The following is a 26,332-nucleotide window of genomic DNA, read 5'->3' as shown; positions in this document are numbered from 1 at the left end:
CCTCAAAAAAAGAGCGACAGCTGTGCCACAACATATGACAATATTAACTAGTGGCAAAGCAATTGCAAAAGTCGGGCATACAATATGTAACACATGCACAAACATACCAGCACATTATGAATACATCTACACATGCACCGAATATAACATTTCTGTAGAAGGAAGCTAAGAGACTGTAGAAATAGAGTAGCACTTTATAAAATAGACATAGGATGTCTCTAGTCTAATGTTAGAGTTAATGGACTGGAAAGAGAGAGGGCGAAGAGACAGAGAGAGACGGAGAAACAGGCTAAAATGAGACATCATGCACACACGCGGCAGACTGATGTGTCAACATCTTAAAGTGGAGTACAGATGCACGTGTGTTTTTGTCTGTTTCTGTGTGTATTCAGTCCATGTCCATGTCTGCCTGTGTGTCTGTGTTCATTTGGCAGAAAGACAGCAAGAGAGAAAGAGACAAAGAGAGAGAGAGCAGCTTTTTCTGACTTATCCATAAATCCATTAGCTCACTAATGTACTACCATGCTGGGAAACCATCGGTACTGTTACATTAGATAAATTCGAAATTCACGAAAACAGCCGTTTCATAGATATACCACTGCCCTACAGAAATAAAATGCAGTAACTTCATATTTGGTTGAGTTATGTCCACTGTTGTCTTAAATTTAGGCTTTTTCAGTTTTTTTTAAAAAATACCTTTTTTAACCAAATTTAAGACTGATTATAGTACAGATAATATTTTGTTGTTCAAGCGTTGCAAGGCAAATATAGAGGTAACTATATATGCTCCTCCATTGAAATGGTAAATTTAATGTAGGAATATAATTATCAGCCTGAATTAGGTTAATCTACATTTTGCCAAGAGGTAAAGCACGTATAAAACAAATAAATAAAGGATAAATAAATACCATTTGATAATGTTTGTGGCAATTAAGACTTCAAATTCTAAAATTAAATATTATTTAATGGTTTAAATGTATAAAGTTGAATTCAAGACATTTTGAGACTTTAAAGGACCTGCAGACACCCTGATAATAAGCTGTATGTGGCTTTCTGGCATCTGTTTTATTGCCGACCGTTTCCAGCTGGACAACATAAACAATCTAAACAGGTCTCTTCACATTTCCTGTTGGAATATTCTGCAGCGTATAGAGACAGACTAAGTCCTGCTCCCACCGAAACGGTAAACAAATCATCGCTCTCCACTGACTTTGTATTGTGTGAAGGTGCCTCTTTATCATTAACAACTGGTAGCAAACAACACACACACAAAAACCCTAAAGGCTGCCATAACTAAGTTTTTACTAGGTGCCAACCAAAAAACAAACAAGACATTAGCAGGAAAAACTGTGGGATCCTGACCCTCAATATGTTGACTTGCAGCAAGCATTAAGCTTATTTGGCCAGACAAACTGTAGAGGTTAAAGCTATCTAAGCTATGTAATGCCTGGTTATGATCTTTGTTAGTTTAAAGATGATCTTACCTTGTGATTCCATCAAATAGATGTAAATATCAAAGCATTTCAAAGCAGTCAGTGGGATCATTTTTTCCAAAAAAAGTAAAGGACACTGACATAGACCGGCGGTACCAAGTTTGTCAAGCAAACTTTTCCTCTCTGGGAGACATAAGGTGCTGAAATAATCCTTTGACATTCTGATATCTTATGATTTTAGCTAGCTACAGGCATTTTGTTAGTGTTTAAGTCCTTGGTTGCATATTGTGGCACTGAGAGTTTCCCCCTCCTGTGGGCCTGGTTTTCAGAATATGACACATTGCTCTCTGTCTCTGCGTGAATGACATCAGCTGACAGAACATGGACGCAAGCTGTTGCCTGGCAATGCGTTTTCAATTAAAGATAAAAATTAGCAGGAAAAAGAAATGTGTCATTTCTGTACATTTTCATCTTTTTCAAAATGTGGTTCCTATTAAACCGACCTTATACCAAGCCAAACATAGACTCTGCTCTTTGACTGCGCAGTTATTGCATTCTGGCTTTGAACTGCTGCCCGGGCTACTGTTACAGTACTGCACTCTGGCATGGTAATCTGTGTGCGGAAGGACTCTTAACCTCACTAACTGCATTTTCTGATACATACATGTACGTTTGTATGTATATGCAGACACACACACACACACACACACACACACACACACACAAACATACAGACAGAGAGAAAAGACAGATAGATCTCTCTAATAACTAATATATAGGAAGTCTTAATGAATGCTGGTATTAATAATTGATTTGACTGCTTCCAAATGTTATCTCCTTACCAAAATCAGAATCATAGAAGAGGATGAACTTCTGCCAGCTGTACTCAGACACCACTTGCATGATGACCTCATTGAGATAGACGGGTGGGCGGACCATTAGGGTGTAGTCATCTGTTCCAGGGATGCGACTGGTTGGTGGGCAGGAGGAGCGAGGTGTTCCCGCTGGGGAGCGCTGGATAAAGAGGTGGGGGATGTGCATGGCATCGGCCAGAGTCTGGAGGCTGCCCGCAGACATGCAGCCGATTGAACTAACCAGAGCCAGGATACCACGGTTCATCAGCTCACAGGCTGGACGGAGGCAAGGGAGAAAGAGGGAGAAGAGAGGAGGGAAAAACAAACAAAAAAGAACATGTTATTTTTCCAAGCATACAAAGGAAATTTAGCTTTGGTGAAAAGTGATAAAAATATCTGTTGCAACTGTGGGCGACACCAAGTCACAGCTTTGATCATGGTAATTATTTGTGGTAAGAGTGCACCAAGGCAAATAATTCTTATTCTACAGGTCACCACACTGCAGCACTGACTAAAGACATATTTTTAGCGAGCTGTTCCTGCTTGTTTCCACATGCATTGCAAAATTATTTCGAGTCATACACAGCCTGCTCTGTGGTAACTAAAAAAAGACAAAGCAAAGAGGAAACTGTAAAAAGAGTTGTGCATACATGGATAAGAGTATATTGCATTAGAGAAGAAACATATTGTAGGCTCCATGTAAAAACCCACTGTAACACAAAACATGACTTTTTTTCTGCATTACTCTGTGAATACAGGAGAGCCTCCAAGAGCCTGAAAACACTTTCATTTCAAGCTGTCAAAAAGACTACTGTGAGCCATCCTACAGTTTAAATAGATGGAGACATGGACATGATAAAAACACACATAAAGAAGAGGGGTTGATGTGTTACCTTCCTGTAAAACTCGAGTGCCTGTAAATACATGTACTCTGCTATCTTGACTGACACACAAGATTTATGTGATGTGGTGAAGGATGACTGCCTCGCCACAACTCTTGGTGCAGAGCATGCTTAGCTTTTTTTTGGCCACCTAATATTACTAAATCAGAGTCACCTTGTTTCCATGCACCATGTAACCCCTGCTTCCAATTTTCCACACTGACAAAAGCACCCATCTGCTGACGGCAAGCACAACTCTAGCTTTTGAATCAAAGTTAAGTCTTCAGTCTGGAGTGTAGCAGAGTATTGTCAACGTCCACATTATTGACTGACCTCCAGGCTACTTCATTAACAATAATACAATATAACGTAATGATTTGTAGAACACTATTAAAGTATGCTTCTGTAAAAACTGTATTCATAGTTAAAATATGCCCTTTAAGCTACAGAGAAGATCCACAGTCCCCCAGTTGTTTGTGCTCCACGGTCTAAATGCTCCTCAGCTCTGCTTAATTCACCTCCTTTTCCTCTATTCCACTTTTCGTCCTTCCTGGACCTCTAGTGCTGTCAAAAACACCTCTACCTCCTACCCTCTCAACCCACTCCCCTGCTATCTCCCCTGTTGTCCACACAGCCCCTCTGAGTGCTTACCTTTCAGCCCCAATCATTTCAAAGCTGCGGTCTTGCAGTGATTTTCATTTTTGTTGCCTTACAGCGCCACTGAATGCTGTACACTGTCCTCAATTTGGAGTCATCTGCCTCCTTCTTCCACCTCCTTTCCAACATCTCTCTTCAGCACCTTTTCTATTCCACCCACCAATCTTTTTCACCATCTTTACTCACCGGCCGTTTTCTCCCCCATCCATTGTTATCCCTCATGGCAACACAAACAGCACCCTACCCTCTTTCCTTCCCTCACCCCAGCCATCTTTCCATTCATCAACTCTTTATTACTCTTTTTTCTTTGCACACTTTTTTGCCTCCCTCCGTCTGCTCTCTCATTACTTTTACCCACATGGCCACTCACATTTTGCCCTTAAGTCCTTGTCCCCTTTCTCCGTCCCTCATCCATCTCATTTCATCCCTCACTTTTGTGCCCCTGCTGCTCCTCACAGTGTCCTTCACTACGTGTGCTAAGTACCCGACTTAGGTGTTTCTTTCACTTCTAGCTGACTAAAACAATGTCACAGAGTTGCTGGGTAAAACAAAAAGTAGTGGGGAAAAAAGTTCAAAGACAGTACAGCGAACACACAGATACACACACAAACGATGCAATGGCACTGTACAATGGCATGAAAGCACAATCTAAACCACACACACAGTCAGCCTGTATAATGCCACATGCACTAATCTGTCGACACTGCAAAAATAAAGCCAGAGAAAGAAAAAGAAATAAAAGTTTCCAAGAAAGAAAAGCTTGAGGAGACAGATTTATAGTGCTGAGAAAAGCAGAATAAAATATTGTATGTGCGCACGCATGTGTGTGTAAGAGAGAAAGAAAACATAAAAGCCATACGATATGACATTGTCTTCTGTGTCAACTGCTTTGCATGAAAATAGCCCAATGAGCTGGATTTCAAAGCGGTTTGTGAGAATGAATTCTCAGTTTGTGATAAACCAAAGCATGTGTGTGTGTTTGTGCATTAATGATGCACAACAAGGTGTCTGCTTAATTGCTTTTGTTGTTAAATTGCATAGTTTAAGCATAACTGATTTAATTTGGATACATTACGTTAAAGGATGTCACCCTAACACTAAATTCATTTGTCTGTTTAAAACACTTTAATTGTCTTGAACAGACAGTCTGTAAACCAAAAAGCTTAATGCATAAGATTAAAGACATTCTGGAGCTGATCCACTCAAAAAGCCATAGTTTATGAGGTAAATTTGTTACAGTTGTCACTCAAGTGCTAAGCAGTTCGGTGACATAAATCTAATTTGCAGGCAATCACTATAAATAGATGAACACAAAACCCATTCTGTAATTAATTTTCAAAACATTGTTAGGAACTATTTTTCCTTTTTAGCAATAGCTAAAGGGTTATTTCAGGCAACTGTTTCCTCATGCATTGATGTAGATGATTAATGAGTGGAAGCTAAAGCAGTTTCAATCTCACTGCCCATTGTTCAAGTCCACATTTTGAGGAATTAATTAAAGTGTAACAATATATGATTAAACTTCACTAAGTCTCAGCATACTGCTTAGTCATGGTCATTATTCTTCAAAACCAATGAGCCCAGGATTCATCTTCTATCTACTATCATCTTCATGTCTGAGCATAAGTATGCCTGTGGGTGTGTGTGTGTGTGGGGGAAGGTGCACCTGTGGATCTATTTATGCGTACATTAAGTGTGAATAAATTCAGTGTCTGTGTATGTGAGGCTGCAATTCTCTGAATATTTGATCAGAATAAGCCTGTCATGTATCAGAAGCTACATTATACAGATTCCACATCCCTATTATAGCAGTCATGCTAACTAGCGCTCTAGTCTAGCTATAGCGCATTAGCTTAGCATCATCAAGGCTTTGGCTAATGGAAGGGTTTGCTAATCCTCTACTTATTAGGGCACTTTGGAGAATTAGTGCCCTCATCCCTTCTACATCACACATTCTTAAGTCTGCAGGGGGCTTCTAAGCACTAGGCTCATTAATGCTCTTTGCTAATGACTTAAAGGGCCCGTTGCGTTAACCCAGCCTGATGTTACATCACTCTGAAGTCGGCAACAGTTAAAGGAGAGTGGAAGAGTTAGAGGTGCTGGTGCAGCAAAATATGCCTGTAGCCACTTTGAAGATTTTGACAATAGAAAAACACACTTTGCTTACATTATGAAAGGTTTAAAAGTATATACATGTTTGAAGAATAGTTCAGTGTTAAGCTGTGCAGATGGATATTGTTTCCTTATACCCTGCCGACACTTTCAAGAACAACTGCTGTGCACAATGACTGCAGATGGAGCACAAAAACAGATTTGGGCTACAGAAGGAGAGGTGTGTAGGAGGTGTGCAAACAAATACAAAATGTTGCCATTTGGAGTTTTTCACCTATCATCCTGAACCATAACCGCCTACTAAACAACACTCACACACCACAACCAGCATCATCATCGCCAGCCCACACACTCACACACTCACACATCTAAACCCCTGCTGTACACGAGCCGTGCACTGACTCACGATAAATCATTCTGGGATCAATCTCGCTAAAGCAGGTAAGACGTGTCAAGCAGTCATGCAGAGGTATTTATTTGGGGGGATATACTTGTCAGTCACACAAACACACATGCATGCTTCAAATAGTTCAAGCTGTCACACAGGGATTACTGTAGGACTCATCTATTTTGTTAATTTATCTGCTCCGTGTTTATTTTTTATATTTATTTGCTGCCTCTGATGTCTGTATGGTAATCCATCTCTCTGTCTTTGTAGATGACTTCTGTTTTTAAATGAAATGCTTCGTTGATCCCGCAAGACCCAAACTACTTCTAAAATTATACACATCAATTGCTTCTCATGATTTTTCAGATATCTAAAGAATATCAAGGCGCCAACTCCTCTTGGTTTTGTTTACATTTACTGACACTGTTGATGCATGTTCTGTATGTCAGTGTGCATTCTCACGTGTTGTCCGCAACAGAGCATGTTATTGAGCTCTCTCTCCAGCTTGTCGGTCTGTCAGAAGAAATGGACTGCGAGCACTTCACCCGCACCCAGGTGTGACCGATTCCTCTCTCTATCTGTGTCTCTCCGAGCGGCTCCTTTCCAACCACACACCCGCACACACCGCACACGCACTTCATCACACTGATACCCAGTCCTCCAATTTTTGTGGCCCAGTGACCGAGGATAGAAAGCAGAGGGAAGAGAAAGAGGTAGGAAGCAGGGAAATCGATACTTGAAGAAAACCAATAAAAGAGTGTCTGGATGTCTGTAGCTGTGGACCATATTTTAAGTAAGTTGGACATCATAAGAGACGTAGGTGACCCTGGTTTTTAAATGGAATAAAACACATTATAATGTACATAATGAGTAATTTAATTTCCCTTTAACTGACAGTGCAGTGACAGCCAAAAAGAATGAATCAGTTATTCAACACTAAAATTGAGCACATATTGACATACATGCAAAAAAAAAAAAAAAAAAGAAAAAAAAAGTTTATCAGTGCTGGTAGAGTCACATTGTAAAACTTTTTGGGACTTGCCATAAGTAGCTGCCTGCCTCATTAAAACTATGTTTTTTAAAAAATGGTCAGGACAAACATGAGGAATAATTATGTATCTGTAAAAGCAGTTTAATTCTTGTGACAAGTAATTAAAACTGTGTATTTCACTTTGCAAAAACAAAAAAAGATTTTTTAAAAAATGGTGCTACACAAATACAAAACTGGGGTTTCTGTAGTACTTTGTATGAAATGTTTTGGATTTTTTTTGTTTCAGTTTTTTTTTTTGTCTTTCTGATGTTAACTGTTTTGGTTTTCTAATCATGGTAATATGCTGAGTAAAAAAGGTAGATTTAATAAGCTTCAGCTTCAGCTGACATCTTTACAGTCTATATTTTTTGTTTTTCTTTTTTTTCCCCTTTTAACTTAATGCCTTGATGTTTTATATTCTTTATTGTGTACGTTTCTGTTTTGTCAACAAGGACCAGAAAACACACTGACTAAAACAACACTATAACACTAACTAACCTGTGCAAAGTATTTATTCTTAATGAGGGGAAAAAACGAAACCAAATCTAAAGTGTTCACTATGACAATAGGGGAAGCTAATGTAGCTGCAACGAAGGACAACAAATATTGGAAATTACAAGTTCAAAAGACTAAAGTGCACAGCATTTCATGAATATCTGAATGGAGTATTAGGAGATTCTAACACTGAAACTTCTGATTATTTAAAACGCTAATTGGAGACCAAATGACAGGCAGGTTTTAGTGAGACTAGATCGATTGAAATCCAACCTATCCACCGATCGATAAAACTAACATTAAACTCCAGCTAAGCTAAGGGTGGAAATCGCCATCATGGTTTACATAATTTTCATATTTACAATATGGATTTGATTTTTGATTAATTCCACTTTTTAAAAATAACATTAGAAACCTCAAGGACTGTAAAAACAAGATTTGAGATGCTGATTGTCCCATGAATTAAATACCTGACAGAAGAAATTAATTCAGCAATCTAATACTGCCATAAAGCAAGCCTTCTTGCTGATTTGCAACACAGCTGACAACAATCTAAAACAACCAGAGATATCAAAGCGAAAAGCTGCCACAGTATAAATGATTGACACATCTACGATGCCTTATACTTTATACATGCCTGGGTCCAGACCTTTGAATGCACCCACTCCACTGAGCTGGATGATTCATCATGACATGAAAAAGCCGTTCCTCGGTTGTCAATCCATCAGTTCAATTTGCACTATGAGCAGGACTGAGGCTGTTGCCCAGATGTTGTCAAGTGGTGTGCAGGAACCAATACCAAAGAGCAACTGTTGCAACTGCTATAGACAAGATAGATGCTGCCACTGATGCTGTTCAAAATCTGCACGTCTTCTCAAGATCACATGTCATCGTAGTTTATTTTGCAACATAGCAAAACCAGTATGATGGGTACTCGTCAGCTTTTGGGCTTCCACATATATGTAATGCAAATTTTAACAGAATTTTCTGAAAATTGGTAAAAGAAAATGGAAATATACATGGTTCATCAAGATAAGCAGTAGGGGGATTCTAATTCTCTGGCCAGTCAAACCTCAAACAAAGGAAAACAATGGATGCAGAATAACAGCAAGCAATGGAAATAGAGAGTTTTGAAGAGCTGACATTACAGCTCTGAGAGCTTGCAGTGGCCTATGCAATGATGGTACACCATGACTGTACGTTGATAGACCAACTTTTCTACCTCCAAGTGTACTAACTTTTTGAAATTTCGGGTGTTTCCACCCAGGTTTTTTTAATGCACAAACTGAAAATGCGCATAAAAAGAGGTTGATGGAAATAAACCTAGAGTTGACTTAAAATGGCATGACATTCAGGTAGATATGTAGGTCTCTCTGATTGGTTATGAAAAATAAAATTCCCCTCCCCCTCAGAAATCAGTTAGTGTGGACATAGTGTCAGACTAAATATAGAAACACAGTTTTACAGTTCTGTTTACAGTTCTGTCTGATATCAGACAATGTTCATACTGTATTGTCATTCAAAGGAAAGAAAATGAATAGCAAAGGGGTATTTTCTATTTGTATGAGCTACTTTTTTTCAGGTTATGGCTTAGCTGACAGGACCAGGGACAGCTCAATTTGTTTTCACCATGGGCAAACTGTTCCATTATGGGAAGCAATAAGCTGAATGAAAAGACATTGAGTATCTGCTGGCTGTAAGAGGAGTATGTAATCACAATCAAGTGTTTAGTTTAATCAGAAATTCACTGACAGAGAGAAAAAAGGAAGTTGTAGCCAGCCTTTAAAGCACTGCCCTGGCCAAGAGTGGATCTCCATGTCTAGAACTGTGTGTGTGCGTGTGTTTTTGTGTGGATGACCTACTTGTGTCTGTGTATTGTTTCTTGTATTGTTCCAGATATGCAGCTCCAAACTGCTGCCATGCATTGTGCCATACACGGCTAAGCACTGAGTGGCAGAGAGAGATGCTTACTCACACCGCTGGCGGGCTGAAAATATGCTCCGCTCTGTGTCCGCCTCTGTGTGTGTCTGTGGGACCGTTGGTTTGCTGATATACACTCCTTGAGGGAATTAGCACTTGAATTAATGTGGTCGGGGAGGTAGAATGAGCAAAAGATAACATGCCCTTTACGACTTTGTTTCTGTTGAAATGTATCACTGTAAGTTCTCTGACTCTTGGCACTTCCTTTCGGTGAAAATACCAGACCAATGATTTCTCACAAACACAATCTGTTCTTATTCCTGCCCCCGGTACGCCTCCCCACCCTCTACCCTGTTCCTATTAACATTTAATGGACCCCCTTTGGTCCCTTCATCTTGTCACATTTAACATCATCTATTCCTGGCTAGCTCCAGTCTTTGTGCCCCGCAGATGTATACATCCTCTCTTTCATCCAGCCTCTTTTTTGTCTTCTCTTTAACTCCATCTGCGCCTCCTCTCTTCATTCCCTTCAACTGTCCCTCAAATCAGCACCCTTTACCACTATATTTATCCAGTTACGGCGCTCACTGTTATCAGACTCACCAGATGAATGCCCCTTTCTCCCCTTTTCAATCCCCATCTCTTTACCCCGTCTGTCTTTCTTGTAAACCTCCTTTCCTCTTTTCGTTTATTCCTAAATAACCTCTTCTTTTACCATGCTAATCTCTCTACCTCTTCTTCCTTTGTGTTCCCTCTCTCCGCCACTCACTTCTGCTAATCAACACGAGTCAACAGTATAATTTCACTGTTTTTAAGCTCTAAGTGTTGCACGACGGATAAATGCCTCCTCTTCACACCTTTTCTCCTGTCTCGTCTCCACTAGCTGATCTCCTCTTCCTTCACCTTTTGCCACCAATCCAAACTCAACTAAATCCTTTACTGCTTTATCTGAGATTAGTGCATGTACGGTAGATCATTGTGGCCTAGTCCATTTTTCTCCTTTCTTCCATCCAAGCATTCATCTATTCATCAACTCAATTGTTTGTAAAATCCAATTAAAGTGAACCATGTGCACTTTTACCTCTAATCTCTCTTTTTATAGTCTGCACTTCCGTTTTCATCAGGACAACCTCCTTCCCTTATCTTTTACTTTAAAACCACATTAACCAGCTGAGCAGTAATCCACAACCATGAGCTCCTTTGGCACAGCCTGTTCAAGGCAGTAATACTGCGCTGTTATGCTGCGCTGTTATGCTGCCTTGCCATTCTGTATATATATTAAAATCGCAGAATGGGGGGACATCGTTGCCTTTGCACAGAAGACAAGATCACAGATATAAAAGAGAAGGTTGATTGTTATTGCCATGTCATGCTATTGTTATTGTGTAGAACTTGCTGTCAATATGCATGTTATACGTCACACTGGAGGCCAACACTGTTGTGTTAACATCACACCTATCACACCTGTTTTTTCCTTGATGCCAGCATGCTGTCTAAAATACGAATCTGGTGTAGTATAAAGCTGCCGTTGTTTGATTCAGAATAAAAAACCAGAGGAGGTGTAAAAAAGAGACTTAATTGGGGCCCAGTAGCATGATCTCTGTGTAAAAAAGGAATATGAACTATACAGCATGTATATTTCACAGCAGGAGCAAGAAGGTCTAAGATGTAAGAAGAACATCAGGTACTAAAACTTAAATATCAACACACATTTCTGTGATCTAATGTGAAGAAAACCTATGGTGTAGAACGAGTATTTCATCAAAGTGCTCGTTTCAATGCAAGGACTGCTGTATGTGCAAAACCTCTTTTCCATTTAATCTATTTCTCTTATCACTTTTCCTTTGCTCTTTGTTTCCCTCCATACCCAAAGTATCAGTTCCACATTTAAGGTGTTTTCAGACCATGTCTAAGATCATTTCCAGTCCAGTGTGCCATTTTTATGCCATTTGTCTTTCACACCAAGTCTGGTGTGAATTCATAATGAAAAGGAGGAAAAAAGAAAAAGTGAAAAGTCTGAAGATCTCCTGCTGTGCTCCATGAAATGGGAGAACTTTATAGCTTTCATGTAATTGTAGTCGTTACTCTCTCCTGCCTCCTGCCCACCATCAGCATCATATAGGCCTCTTTTTCTCCTGATGATCGTAACATACTGTGCACACCCACTGTCCATATTCTCCAGGTTGTCAGCAGTTTTCTGCCACGTGTTGCCTCTCGGTTTCCTGCTACCCTCCTTGCATTGCCACTCGACATTAGCAGCAGCTCATGTTGGCAGCAGCTTTGAAATGCAGAAAGATTTTTTTTTTCATAGGTCACACAGAGTTTTATCGAACACAAAAAAGTAAGGGAGCAAAATAAAGTGCACTCGGATCAGACTTGGTGTGAAAGCCTTGTATCACTCAGTGCAACAGTTCATCCTGTTTCTCATTTCTTGTGTCCTTGTTTCCTTTGGCTATTCTTCCCTCCATCCACCCTCCATCCATTCAGAGCGACCTGACGCTGTATATATCTTTGTGTCCGAGGTCTATCCGCTGTAAAGTCGAGGAGATGAACGTGCCCCCTGGGAAAATCCACAACTCTTTTGTTTACAGCCCTGGGGCTTTTACTGCTATTACTTCAACCGGACAGATCTACACCCTTTGCTTTCTCTCCTCCCACACGCATCTACACTGGTACTACTTTTTTAAATTTCTTTTAGTGGGATTTCTGCCCTTATAACAGATTCAAATGTCAACAAATGGACGCCATTTTCCAAAAAAAAGAGACACCAACACACAGTATGTTATTCTGCGTGTTTATACAAATTGACTATAGCCTAGCCCCATTCTCTCTCTCTCTCTCTCTGTCTGTGTGTCTATTTCATATTCTCATTGTCAGCTGGGGTAATGACCCATTTGTCAATGCTTTAATCTTATTAAGAAAATGGATTGGTTGTTGTTCACTGCTAATGACTCGGTGTGTCTCTGTTTTCATTGCCTGTGTACACGGCAGATGTCATATTTTCCCACTTCATGTCTCAATCCTTGATTGCACACAGGTGTTTGTGTGCATGCGTTTCTGTTTTTCAATGTGCTTCCATGCCTGTGCATCAACGCCATCATCAGAAAGTGAGATACTGACAATCATTAGAGAGAGATACTATGTGACAGTCAGCTGATTTACAAAAAAATGAGTGAAATGTAACAGGTTCTCAGCTGCTGACACTTCCCACACAGACTGGCTGGCTGATTGTCCTCCATCGTGAAATTGGGGAAGTGATGATGGATAATCACTGCACTATTCATCTCTCCATCACACATAATATCTGATCAGATTTTGACAAAACGTTCGGGGGCGGCGCACCTCAATCACTCCAATCTGTCACTGTAAACACTGCAGCGAGTGGCCTGACGTGATGGGCTGGGACATGTGTGTTTATTTCCAACTGACTGACCCAATGAAGGACTGTATTATTAATGGGGAACAACATGTACTGGCATCCCATACATAATTTGTATTAACGCAGAAAACTGCTGGTTTTAATACCACCCTTTAGTGTCACATATTACACATTGTATTTAAGAGTGTTTAAACCACTTACTGGTAAAAGATAGTCCTACTGCTATAGTGTATTTTCCTGCATCTCAGAAAACACCATGGTGAGTGATTAAACGACTTAATAAGCTGCAGCTGTATACAGAGATTTGGGAGAAAAGGAAGGATTTAGTAAAAAATGGCAAGGAATAAAATGAGTAAAAGAAGACTTTTTTTGGTCCATAGAGAGTAAGCTGGGGATGTGCATTTCAGAGGGAAAGCAGAAATGAAGACTGGAAAGAGGGGACAGAGAGATTTTTTAATCGATGTTTTGCGGTAAAGAGCTCTGGAAAATGAAGGAAGGGTAAAAGCCTGTGGAGACAAACGCAGACAAATGCAAATCAGCGGGCAGGACAGGGAGAGGGTGAAGGCAATGAAAGGAGGGAGGGAACGAGAGATGGATGAATTATGGAGAGACTGTGGGGAACTCCATAATTATACATGACTCTATCAGAGTTACTTGGATGAGAGAGAAAGTGCCTCGCTGACAAAGGTGCGAACAGAGTGAGAAACAATAGAGAGCAGTCGACGTGCATGTAACGGAAGGTTAGAGCCATTAACCAAAATTGACTGAATAATTTAAGCAGAAAAACTAATTGCATTGTGAAGGAGGAGGAAGAGATCACAGTTTAATTCATCTAAAAAAGAAAAACAACATGTTGTATATTTCACGCCTATATAGGAAATTTGATATTTTGTTTGCCTATTACAGCAGTTTTAATTGCTTTCCACAGAATCCACCTTCAAGGCTAATTACTTTGGACTAATGCACATATGATATAAGAATGGAAAAATATTGTGCTTCATTATCCAGAACCCTCATATGGATAAATGAACTCCTCATGTACATGAATATGTACATGTTTGCACACATATCTGCTCATCAGGTACTCTACCCTTTAGACAGGTTGCTGCAGTATGTTCATATATGTACGTAAATTGTCATTTTTTAACTGAAAAAGAGGCAACCTGCCATTTATTAGCAATGAGGTGCGTTAGTAGGGATATAATCTACACACACATGCACAGGCAGGGCTAATATATGCATCCAGCTGCCCATAGCTGCTCGTATCAAATTCAAAATCCTGGTGCTGGCGCCCAAGACTGTGAAGGGATCTGTAGCCCCTTCCCTCCAGGCAGCGATCCAGCAGCACATGCCAGCCAGTGTCTTGTGTTCTGCCACTACAGACCTCTTTGCTCTCTTTTCCTTGTGCCGGTGCTGGTCAGCGCTCCACACGGTATCAACTATTCTCTCTCCTGGCTGTCTAATGGTGCAATGACCTTCCAAACTCATTCGAAACAGCATCCAGATGCCATCTTCCCCAACAAGGTGAAAACAGTTTTCAGGAGTGTCTTGTAACACCCTTATCCAAATGTTTCCGCTGTCATTATTCCACAGAAAAAAAGGAAACATTTTCCTCTATTCTGTGGCCTTTCCCGGGATTTCAATCTTAAATGATTGTCTTATGGTCACATAAAAAAGGCACAATATCTCTGACCTTTCCTGTCCTATAAATTTAATCTTAATATAATGTTACATTTACAAAGAGAGTGTTCGACGGCGTCAGCTAAATGCATGAATGCTAATGTAAATGTGGCCTTTCCACATATCAGCTACATTAACCTCCAACTAGCCTCAGTTCTAATCAGAAAATGCTGTTGTTTACTGAGATGTATCTTACAGATGGTGAAATAGTAACAGAAGAGGCAGGTCAGTTATCTTCACCTCCAGCTTACAGCAAATATTAGCAACTGTCCATGTCAGTGCAATCCTGGGAGAGGAATTTTAAGTTTGTGAATGTCAGAATTGCCTAGGGGTTTTTAACAGCGAAAGTAAATATGAGTAACCATTTGAGTCTGCATTCAATCAGTCTATAAACATCTAGGTTATGTCGAACGTTTTTGCCTTTAACACATACTTTCACAGTAAATATATGCAGTCTTGTGTTTAAGAAGGAGCCCAGAAATAAAAAAGGAGGGTTTTTTTCTGCCTTTTAAATGCAAATGATGAAACACATTAAGATCCTTTGTTAATTATGTAAGGGAGAATGCTTGACGAGGCGTACATTAACAGTTCTAATGGGTGACGTGGAGGCGTGAACCATCTGACGAGCAGCGGAGCCTCTGCGAAGGCCATTAAAATCCAATAATTTACACCTTGTCAGGCATTATCCCATTTATACCATGGTTACCTACCAAAGAAATGAAAAGTAAGAATATCGATTAATGTTTTCATGCTTTTTGCATGAAAATATTAACATCTTTAAGTCTTTCACAAGCCATAACTCTGTTTCCCTGATAACATTTCAGGGTTCCAGTTATACCTGGAACAGTCAGTACTGCTCAGTAAGGTTCTTATGCCATGCAAACATTATTCATAAATAGGTTGAACCTTACGTACGCCCTAGCAACGGGAGATTTTCCTAGTCTGCCCCGCTCATAGAACCCTTTGGCTCAGCTATTAGCCATAAAGCTAACATTAAGCTAGCAAGATTTTAAGTCACATAACGTACAGTTGACAAACAGTAAATGTAATTTGACAGTAAGTTTGGCAACAAGAATCACTAGCTAACCAGCTATGTCGTTGTCCCTGAATCAATATCGAGATTTACACAAACAAATGATACGCCATGTGTAACATCACTATCAGCCGCAGCCTGAAGTAGTGAGTTGAATAGAAAATGGGATGCGAAATGACTGCTTAAGTTCAAAAAGGCAGTGTCGTACCAGCCACGTGTTGCAGTCTCCATCCTTTGGCATTCAGAGGATGAGGTGCTGAGGGACGACTCAGTGTTGGAAATAAATTGTCAATAGAGGCTTTGACTATGTCCCTTATTCATATTGGATACATGATGGGAAATAGACAGTTTCAGTGGAACTACTAAGTAGGTGTCCATTAACAGCCTGCAGCAAACCAGAATCAAGTATTCATCCAGACTATGGTATAAATATTTCTATAAAATAAAAGTGAGCATTACCTTCCTACAATTGAGATTTTTCATCCACTAGTGGATGACCCTAAGGTAAAGAATTGTCCCAATAACAATAAGTGCAACAGTGATGTGCTGTTCTTTGGTTTTGAGTGAGTTTCGAGATGTGGGTGGATGACAAATAAAACTCACAATAAAACTTGGCCATCCCAAAGCTGTGAAGTGGCCCTTCTCTCAAACAAAATACAAATCACCTCTAACATTGTTGTTCCAACTCCTGCAGTGAAATGAAAATGTTAAATTCTCAAACAAATCAGCCTTTCACTGCACTCACAGTTTGGGGACACATTACAAACACATTTAGACTTCATGTGGCTTTGAAGAACTTTGTACTATGTGAAAATGAATATTCCACCTGACAGTTTCAAACAGTGGTATACCGACTGAAAAACAGATTTCTGAAGCACATTTTTCCCCTTTGTACCTGTGTGTATGTTTGTTAGTGTGCACAGGTGCATCCATGTGGGAGAGAGCACAGCAGGGTCATGGTACTTGTTGCATCTCTAGAGCCTCGTATACCAACGCTATCAAAATGAACAACTAAACATAAGTGAGTGGGTAGCAAGTAGGTAAAAGTCGCCATTATCAGCAAACACAGCCTGTTAGCTTGATGGAAAAAGATTATGCAAAGTAGCATAATAACACATAATTAAATTATTGCCTTCATAGAAATTAAATGCAATAATAAATTAATTGCTAACAAATAGTTGCTAATCTAAACTCTATGATGTAAGCACGGCAGTCAACAGTTTTGACACTAACGCATTTCATATTAATTCCTGCCAAATCTAAAGGGATACTTTAGATACTCAAAACCAAAGAACTGCCAATTTTCAACCAGCTTTGTATCATAACAATGTAGGCAGTATACGTAAATGAACTGTGGTAAACCTCCTTGTATATTACCAGTGCCCATTTCTCTCTGCTCATCTCCCGGTTTTTTGTAGCTCTAGTACTGTTGCTCAAACTACAGATTGTACTTCCACTAGACACTAAACCAAGATTCTGTGACCATATTGCCTGTTTCTTGCCCTAAAAATGTCCTCAGAAACATATTTTAGTGCACTGTTTGGCTTTAATTATAGAATGTGTGAACTAGAAGCGGGCACCATACTGTTTCCTATACTGTAGAAACTGAGGCAGAAAAAAAAAAGATCAAACAGTAAACGATGCAGTGCTAATCAAAAATAAACCAAGATTGTGTCGCTATATTGCCGATTTCCCACCGAAAATGCTTTCAGAAACACATTTTAGCTTACCATTTAACTGTCATTTAAGATTGTGTCTTAGCAACTAGCCACCATGTTGTTTTCCATTATGTCCCCCACCAGTGGGAGCGTTTACTAGTCCCATGTGGCACATTTCCTCTGTTTTTCTGGTCATGTAGCGCCAATTTAAAAAGTATTTGTGTCTTTGTATCATGAAAAGACCATCGTTCCAGCAGTGAAATATTTCTTTAAATGTAGTAAGTACAAGAGCATACTGTACCCTGTGGACCTCTTGTAGAAGTCATTTTCACCACAAAGGCTTGTGAACCTACGTACAAAACCACATTTAATGACAGTCTGTAAAATCAGTGAAATGAGCTATGTCTAAGCAGCACTGAGTCTGTTTTAGGAATGTCAATTAATGACAGACTTCAGTGAACCTGATGACTTACGGGCTTCAAGGAGGATATTTGAATGCAAACATAGGGAAAAGTATTATCAAGTGTTAAGCTGGAGGGTTTTTTAAATGATTTTATTGGTATCTACACTTCTCTCTAAACTTTCTTGGTACAGAAAGTAGAGTTTGAATCCACTTGGAGCCACATCTCAAAATATATGTACCATATGTTCTCCTAGGTACTTGAGATAAAAGCCTCCCCAATTGGCATCTATGAGAGAACAGACAGACAAGGACCAAGCGGTGAAAAGGTGATTTAGGGTTATAACATTACTCAACCTGCCCATGATGAAAAGAGAGCAGGAAAATGAAAGGGCTTTGAAGTGCTTGTGCCTAGCTAAAGGCTACATTCACCTTTTATTTTACAGAAGAGCCAGATGGAGGGAGATAGGGGAGGGGAGGAAAGAAAACTGACAGAGGAGTGTGTGTGAGAAAAATACAGAAAAAAAAGAGAGATTAATACAGCCTGACACATATAAGGTTAAGGCAGAGGGAGAGATGCACACAAACCGAGATACAAAGAGACAGAGAAAGAGGAAGAGGAGAGCAGAGACAGCGAAAGAGACAGCGGGGAGAAAAAGAAGAGATTAAAGAGCAGCAGTATCTCAGTAATGACAGATACGGCAGAGAGAGAGAAAGAGATTCATGTTTTCTCTGATGCATTCCAATTGTATTTGGACACTCTTGCAAGACTGTCGATATGACATTCATGCCAAAAAAGCATATTGAATTGGACTGAATCGTCCCTGCTCCGGCAGACAGGCAGGACTGCAACTCCCCAGGCCTCTGCACGCATCATTAGCAGAAAAAAGATGACTGCAAAACATTTGTGTCCACATCAGTGTGTCCATTAGATTACATGTGAAAGTCTTCTGCAAGCATGTCCACAAAAAAACTGTATCCTATTAGAGTTTACTTTTGGCAGCTATTTTGGATTTAGTCTCTGATGAAAATTCTCTCTATTTTTAGTCACATTTCAGTCATTTTTATGCTTCATAGTAGACAACTCAAAACGTCCTGGTCCAGTTTTAGTTGACAAAAAGTCAGCAGTCAAAATGATTTTTCTCTTTAAACTAATTTGGTTAGGCTAAAACAGGTATCACAAATTGGTATCAGGGTGACATGCAGTATCAAGTGTTTACATTTATTTTTAGGCATTTGTATTTTTTTTTTTTTTTTTGCACATAAACTTGCATTTTCCAGTTTTTGACAGTTTAAAAGGATGATTTAAGAGCAAATACTTACTGATCATCATTTGAAAAGCTCAAAATCTATCAAAATGTATTATTCCAAAAACTTTGACTGAATAAATACGTAATTTGAGACAACTAAAATTTGTCCCCAGGATCACGGTAAACTCTGACTTATCAATCTCACTGTGAAGAATTCAGGCTTTAATTCATTCTGAATTCTTTCTTTGTCTGCAACATAAGCCTGAAGGTTCAAACCTGTGTCCTTTAAAAAAATTGGTGATTAAAACTAGACTTTGTCGGTTGCTCGCTCTGCTGCAGTTCAGCCGCTAACAAACAGAGCTAGCTCCTTCAGACATCAATGCAAACAGCAAATTTCCCAAAACCACTCAACAGCTCCCAAAGCCGCAGTCGGACTGCATCCACAGATGCTGTAATTTTGTGCCAAATTACAGCTCACATTGCGCTAATGGCCAATGCTGTTTGGGTGGGAGTGTTTGCAGGCTATAGAAGCAACCTGGCACGGACAATTTAGTGGTGTTACCAACCCATTGGCCTCCAACCCCCTCATATCCCTTGTATGGCATTCACATGTGCATGGCTGTTTTAGCGGAGGGCAGCAAAGTGAGTGGTTTGTGGTTCTGTACCACATTCACACATCACATCTTCACTCCCCAAGTAACCCCATTTCTGTTACCTTACATTGGTTCCAAATTGAAATTGGCTAAGCCATTTCATGTGCAGCCTCCTCCAGTCCACACTGGGATTTAGAGTTTCTGATAGTGTGCAGATGATGGGAAACATACAAGGTGAGAGATTGGAGAACCTTTTGTTCCATTCTGTAATTCTCACTGTGCTAGTGGGCTTCTGTGGGTGTTATGTGTATGTGTGTGTCCATGTTTAAAATAATGTGCTTCACTCTGAAGTCCTTCAGGGTAGATGTACTGCTCACAGGTCTTCTTCTGTGCACTACATTGCCTTTCTAAACTGCGTTTGAACAGGATATAGAGTAATACAAACTATAAACACACAGAGACTAGTACACATCATACACACACACTGTACACCCCCACCCAAATGTCCCAGAAAACTAAATTGAGAAAAATATACAAGAGTTGCACCACAGCCTATCACTTTCTCTGTCTCTCTCTCTCCCTCTCTCTCCCCTGACAGCATGCTTGATAACTTTTATGTTGCTGTAACAAGAATGAATGAGCTCAGAGGGAGAAAAAAAGCGTGTGCATGTGTGTTTGCGCAGTGCACCCTGTGAATGTTTGTGCCGCTTGCATGTTTGCTCCCAGATCTTTCTTTCATGCGGGTGTGTTTGTGTGTTTCTCCGTTCATATACTGTACACACTGTGCACGTGGTGTGTACATCTGTGTGCGTGCACCACATGACAGATGGAAAGCTCCCCGCGAAGACCTAGAGAGAAGAGAGGAGCAAGGGACCGATGTGTTTCAAGTTGAAAAGCGAAAGCAGAATCTGTACAAAGTACTCAGTAAAGCCCCTCTGCTGTCAAATCTGTTGATCCATAATTGAATGAGCATGTGTTTATAGCCAATCACGCAGCACGGAAACATTAGCAAACAGACATGCTTTGTGTTTTTTGGGTCCTCGACTTCTAGTTGTGTTTGACAAATATCCGTTTTCATTAAAGTAGCTGTCAGCTTTGGCTTTAATGATGGCAATGTAAATCTGTGAAGATCACTGTGATAGCTGTTGACTGGTTGAAAGGCTTGCACACATGGAGTCTGTCAAGGCCTTTAGCCTGGTCCTTTTTCTTCCCACTCTTTCTTCTCTCTTTCTGACTGCGTGCTGGAAAAGTACTGAATAATGAATTCTTCAAAGGCACATGTCATTCACTCTCACAATGAAACTGACCCTGAGCTTCAGAGTCAAATACAGCGTATGAGTGTCTTAGCAGCTTGACATCACCAGAGCAGATTACAAACGCGGGTTGGTCTCACAGTTCACTTTCGATTTACAATCGACCATAGACCAAAATGCCTATGGCCGCAACTGGACAGACCTACAAACAATCAGAGCATGAAAACGTGACGTAGCACTTCAGTGGACAACTGTTAAGAGGCTGCAGCATGAAGAGGTGAGCTGTGATGGAGTAGCAGCAATATGCCACAAATACACAAATATTGCAGTTTGACATGATTGGCACTTTCTTTTCTAGAATAAATCTATTCATTGTAACACAAACCACGTTTTTTTTTACCAACCTTGATAAAGAAACCCCTTTTTTCAGTAAGCCCAGGAGCATAGCGACTTCAACAGAACGTTCCACATCAGCTGCAGTCAAAATGAATGCCTCAATGGCACTCCTCTTTCCTAAGCTAAGTTTATTCTTCCGATGTGTTCCCCAGTACAAGGATGTGCAAGCAAAAAATGACGTCATCCCTTATGTGATGCAAAGGCTCTGCAAGTTTGTCCGAATCATCACTCAACTGCAGAATCTTCTGGTACCAGCCTGGTGTTTCACCAGTGTGTCTGCCTGCTTGTGTGCCAGTGTAGAAAGCAGATTCTCAATGGCAGAAATTGTCAGGGATGTGATTATTTTAGTGTTGTGTACAATAGCTTTCAATTTTAATGGTTTAATATTATGGCAATTTTGGTGGAGAAGCCTTTGAAAAAATGTGCTCTGCTAATGTGTTTGTGCTACTAAGCAAAAATGTATCTAAAACACATTGTATATCTTTGTTAAATTGTTTCAGCCTGCTACAACAAAGGGGGACTGTATGAGTGGGTGTCTAGTTCTAAAGCATGCAAAACAATTAGAGGAGTATGCATTAGTATTCACAAAAGCACCTGTGCACAGTTAGCGGATGTCCTGTATGTGTGTGGGTGTGTGTGTGAGTGTGTGTGTGTGTGTGTGTGTGTGTGTGTGTGTGTGTGTGTGTGCGTGCATAGTAAGGGGAAAGTGTAACTGTATTGAGTGAATGTGTTTGTATTTGAGAAAGAGGCAGAGAGAAAGAAAAAGGGAGACAGAGAAAAGGAGAGGTTGAGTGTGCAAATACGCTCCCCAATTCAGTGGAAGATATTGTTTGTCACTTTTCGATATACAATACGAGCAGCAATGCCTTCATTCATACAGTCAACTGTGTGTAATTATCAGTGTTCATGTAAGTGATAAATTGGGTTACAGTGTGCACTGTCACCACTTGGTGTGTGATGTGGTTGTTCTCAGCTAATGCGAGAAATTAGTTGTGTTGAGCAAAACAACTCATTTCACACATCTTCTGGTAATCTGTAGAGACAATATAGTGTGTGTGTGTGTGTGTGTGTGTGTGTGTGTGTGTGTGTGGTATGTGTATTAAGACCAAAATGGATAAAAGAACAAGTTAGTTGCATAGAGCTTCCATCCACCTAGTTTCACATGTACGATGCAGTGTCTGATGCACTCATTTTATTGACAAATGTAAAAAAAATAAATGCTTGCACTTCAACAAAACTCTGAGCTCTGTTCGAGAATTGTCCTTAGCTGTGTTACCAAGCCAACCAGTGACACTCACAACTTGATGACAGCATCACAGACTTGCTGAAAATCCGTGTTATATGTGGGCAGGCAATTGTACAGCTAGGTCGAGTGCAGGTCAACAGTGACAAACTGTTACTGCACTTTTCTAATATAATGATGCACCAATTAAATGGTTCCTGCACAAAAATGTCTCATGTTTAATGGTGTCGTTACCGTTAAGAGAAACTCTTTAAGTGTCAATATGTTGACTTTGTTGGCTTCTGATTTAGTGTGTATCACAAAAGGCATCCATTAAATCATAATAATAGATGTTGAAAAAAGCAAAACCAGAGGGGGGAATCTATTTTGGTGTCACTAATAAACAACAATACTTCAGGAGCACATTTCGGAAAAGGGAATAAAGAGATGCAGTTAATAGTACTTGCACATACCTGGATACTAACAGTAGAGATGAACTGGCAGCAAGCGGTGGCCAATTATGTCGGTAATGGAAGCAGATATTGAACAGTAGTGTGAGTTATTAACTTCTATTGAACCATAAATACCTCCCTTTCAGTAACAGCACTGTTTTCACAGGTTTCGGATTTTCAGCTGACTGATACTTGTTCTGCTGATAACTGTAGCCGGGAACAACAATAGGAGATGCAAACTGCTTCAACACAATGACAACAATACCAGCTTTTAGCGCTGTGCTGCTGAATGTCAAACAGGCGGGTGGAAATGGGACAAGATACAGACCACCACTGAGAGTCAGACAGCGAGAAACACACATGGGCGCTTACACACTCACACACACACGGCAATTAGTGACAAACATTGTAATTACATCTCGTAAGGACAGCAAAGACTCATTAAAAATGAAATGGAAAAAAAAGCCTGCATCCACCAGACTGTGTATTGACAGAGAATAACAAATGTCTTTTTTTGGTGCTTAATTTCTTAAAAATTAATTTGAATTTGATGTGTTTACCAAAACACTGATTACTTTAATGAGCGGCACATTGTTGAGTGGTTGTTTTTGTGACCCCCCCAACGGAAAGTAATTGGCTTTGAGGCTACAACTTTGATTGGAAATGTTGTCTTACTGGAACATCCCTCTGGCAGAACTGAATTGGGAGTTAAGTCAGATTTTGGTTAGAGTTCATATATTGTCTATGTACTGTAAAACTTTTTCTAGTTACTTTTCATGAGTGTTGCGGCAAATCACCGTTCGAAAAAAGAAACAAAAAGACAATTGCTTGGGAATAAATAAGAGGGGCATTAATTATTTTATCTTAATTAATTATGACTATGCTACTAACACAAATCAATTTAAAAAAAAGTAATCACATATTCACATGGCCATTGCCTAACTTTGTGGCTATACATAGTTTTATATAATTTGATCTTCCTTCACTGTTTAGACTTTAAACAAAATGGTTTTATTGACTTATTACCATGTCTGTATATTTAAAGGACTAAAATGCACTGCAGACACAAACCAATGGAATATAATATTCAGTATTTTAACCCTTTTTTCTCAGATCTCTATGTATATATAACATTTTATGTATGACATGCATAACATTACTCAAATCCTGTAGGATTTTTATTTCAAAATGACTTAAAATGGTCAGTTATCTGTTAGCTGTTTAGCTGATATACGTGGAGGGTTGGGTTGCAGAAAGCATACACTGAAAATGGTCCCCCCCAAATATCATATAGGTGATTACAGCCCTGAGAGGTACCAACAGTTTTCAGTGTTTCTGCGTGACTGATAGGAGCTCATCCATTGGTCACATACATACTGAGCTTGTATTGTGTGTGTGTGTTTGTGTGTGCACTCTTTCAAAGTTAAATCACAAGTCAGGGCTGTGTTGTTGCTTCTCCCATCACTGTTAAGTAACTCACGAAGTTGTATGTGTTGCATATCTCCAGATCAATGAGCTTGATGACCACAACCTCATCTATGTCACACACCAACACATACACTTTCCGTTTAGTGTGAGTGTGTCTATCGTGAGCTCAGAAAGCTCAGTGAAGAAGAGAGGTGGTGTTTGTGTGAGAGGTTAATGACAGAAATAATGGAGGAGTGAAGGTGGGCGAGTTAGAAACAGAGCGACAGCACGGTGGCAATGAGGAGAGACACAGAGTGAGATGTGATAGCTGCTCAACACTGCAGGCAGACACAAGGAAAAAAAAAACAAAAGTGCCGGAGATATTAAGAGCAAAATTCCGAAGCAATTAAGACAAATCATTCAGAGAAAAAGGTGATTTCAAAAGAAGCAGCTTTGCTTTGATGCAGAATTTGATGAAGAAACGTTTCCTCACAATTACGGACCCTTCTTTACACCAGCAGTAATGAAAGCATTATTTAAATGTATTGTCATTAGCACACATATGTCTAATCTACAGTGATAACCATAAAACATAGTTATTCCTTAATTAATCATGCTTTTATAAGTGTTTCATTTCTTGTTACTTAATTAACAGCATAATTACTGTCTGTAAAAATGATCATTCCCTCTTAAATGATCTCTCTGTCTGTGCACCATAGTTGGGAATCGCAGAGCTTTTTTCTCCTCTTTTCTTGTCTTTTACATGTTAATCAATCACATTTATTTTTGCAATAAATGCACGCTTAAAGTTAACATGTTAATTTTGGTTGTGAAAGTGAAAGACACAATATTTTTTGTCTTTTTGCTATGCTCAGTGAGCTCTTCGAAGACAAACTGCTGGGAACATTTGACAGTTGTCTCCAGTGTTCTCATGATTAAACATGGTTATCCGAAGCACAGGGAAATCTGCCTGAGCTATTAGAATAACCAGCGCCAAGAGGAACAAAAAAATATTGTGGTAATGTACAAAATTTAAACAGTTGAAAATGAGGCTTTGAATGAGAGGGGATGTGATTACAAATAAAACAGACTCATGCAAGAATGGATTACAAACAGAATCATTCAGCCAACTGTTTTGCAGTGAAAAAAGGGGATTTAGGAAAAGTCTGGTTGAGCTTCTGTTCATCTATTGTTACGTCACCTAAAATGGCCTGTTAATCTAACTGATGCAAATTTATTCTGCATTTTCACACACGTATGCATGCATGACACTGAATTTGTGTCTGCAAATCTATAACGTCTGTGTCCTTGCGTCACATGTTGGGTGGAGGGTGGAAGACAATGACAGCAACAACTGTGCTTTTAGGGAGACATCCTAATTAGTTACACCGGTATCTTCTGCAAGCAGATTGTACACACATCACTGTGACTTAAGTGAATATGATGTTTAAGTAAAGATCAAAGAGACATATTCTGGGCGTTTACAAAGATATGTACACAGGAACATGAAAGCATAGATACACATTATATACTGCAGTGGCTGACAAGGGCAAACACGCTACAATGGCTCAAGACACTTTCATAAGGACAAAAATGCTGCAGCTTCAAAAAAAAGAATCCAAATTTTAAAAAAAACACATCTATATAAATATATATATATTTATATATATATATATTCTTAACCTTTATTTAACCAGATTGGTCCCGTTGGGATCAATAACCTACTGCAAATGAATAAAGTGTACGGTAAAAAAAACAAAAAACATGCCGCATAAAGCCAAAATGAACACATAAACAGCAGACACACTGCAGATACAGAATCAATGCAAAGTTGAAAAC

At 39.6% G+C, this 26,332-nt stretch overlaps 1 protein-coding gene across 1 annotated transcript in view; it reads right to left on the bottom strand.

The window, feature by feature from the left end:
• The window catches only part of grid2 (glutamate receptor, ionotropic, delta 2), a 475,468-nt gene that overhangs the window by 241,837 nt on the left and 207,299 nt on the right, over positions 1-26,332 (bottom strand). The window contains exon 2 of the mRNA XM_042488775.1: positions 2,276-2,563. Within this exon, the coding sequence (XP_042344709.1) occupies positions 2,276-2,552 (277 nt within the window). The 5' untranslated portion in view covers positions 2,553-2,563. The remainder of the gene's footprint in view (positions 1-2,275; positions 2,564-26,332) is intronic.

This window comes from Plectropomus leopardus, chromosome 6 (assembly GCF_008729295.1).
Source record: "Plectropomus leopardus isolate mb chromosome 6, YSFRI_Pleo_2.0, whole genome shotgun sequence".
Taxonomy (NCBI): domain Eukaryota; kingdom Metazoa; phylum Chordata; class Actinopteri; order Perciformes; family Serranidae; genus Plectropomus; species Plectropomus leopardus.
This window is presented reverse-complemented; position numbering and strand designations above follow the sequence as displayed.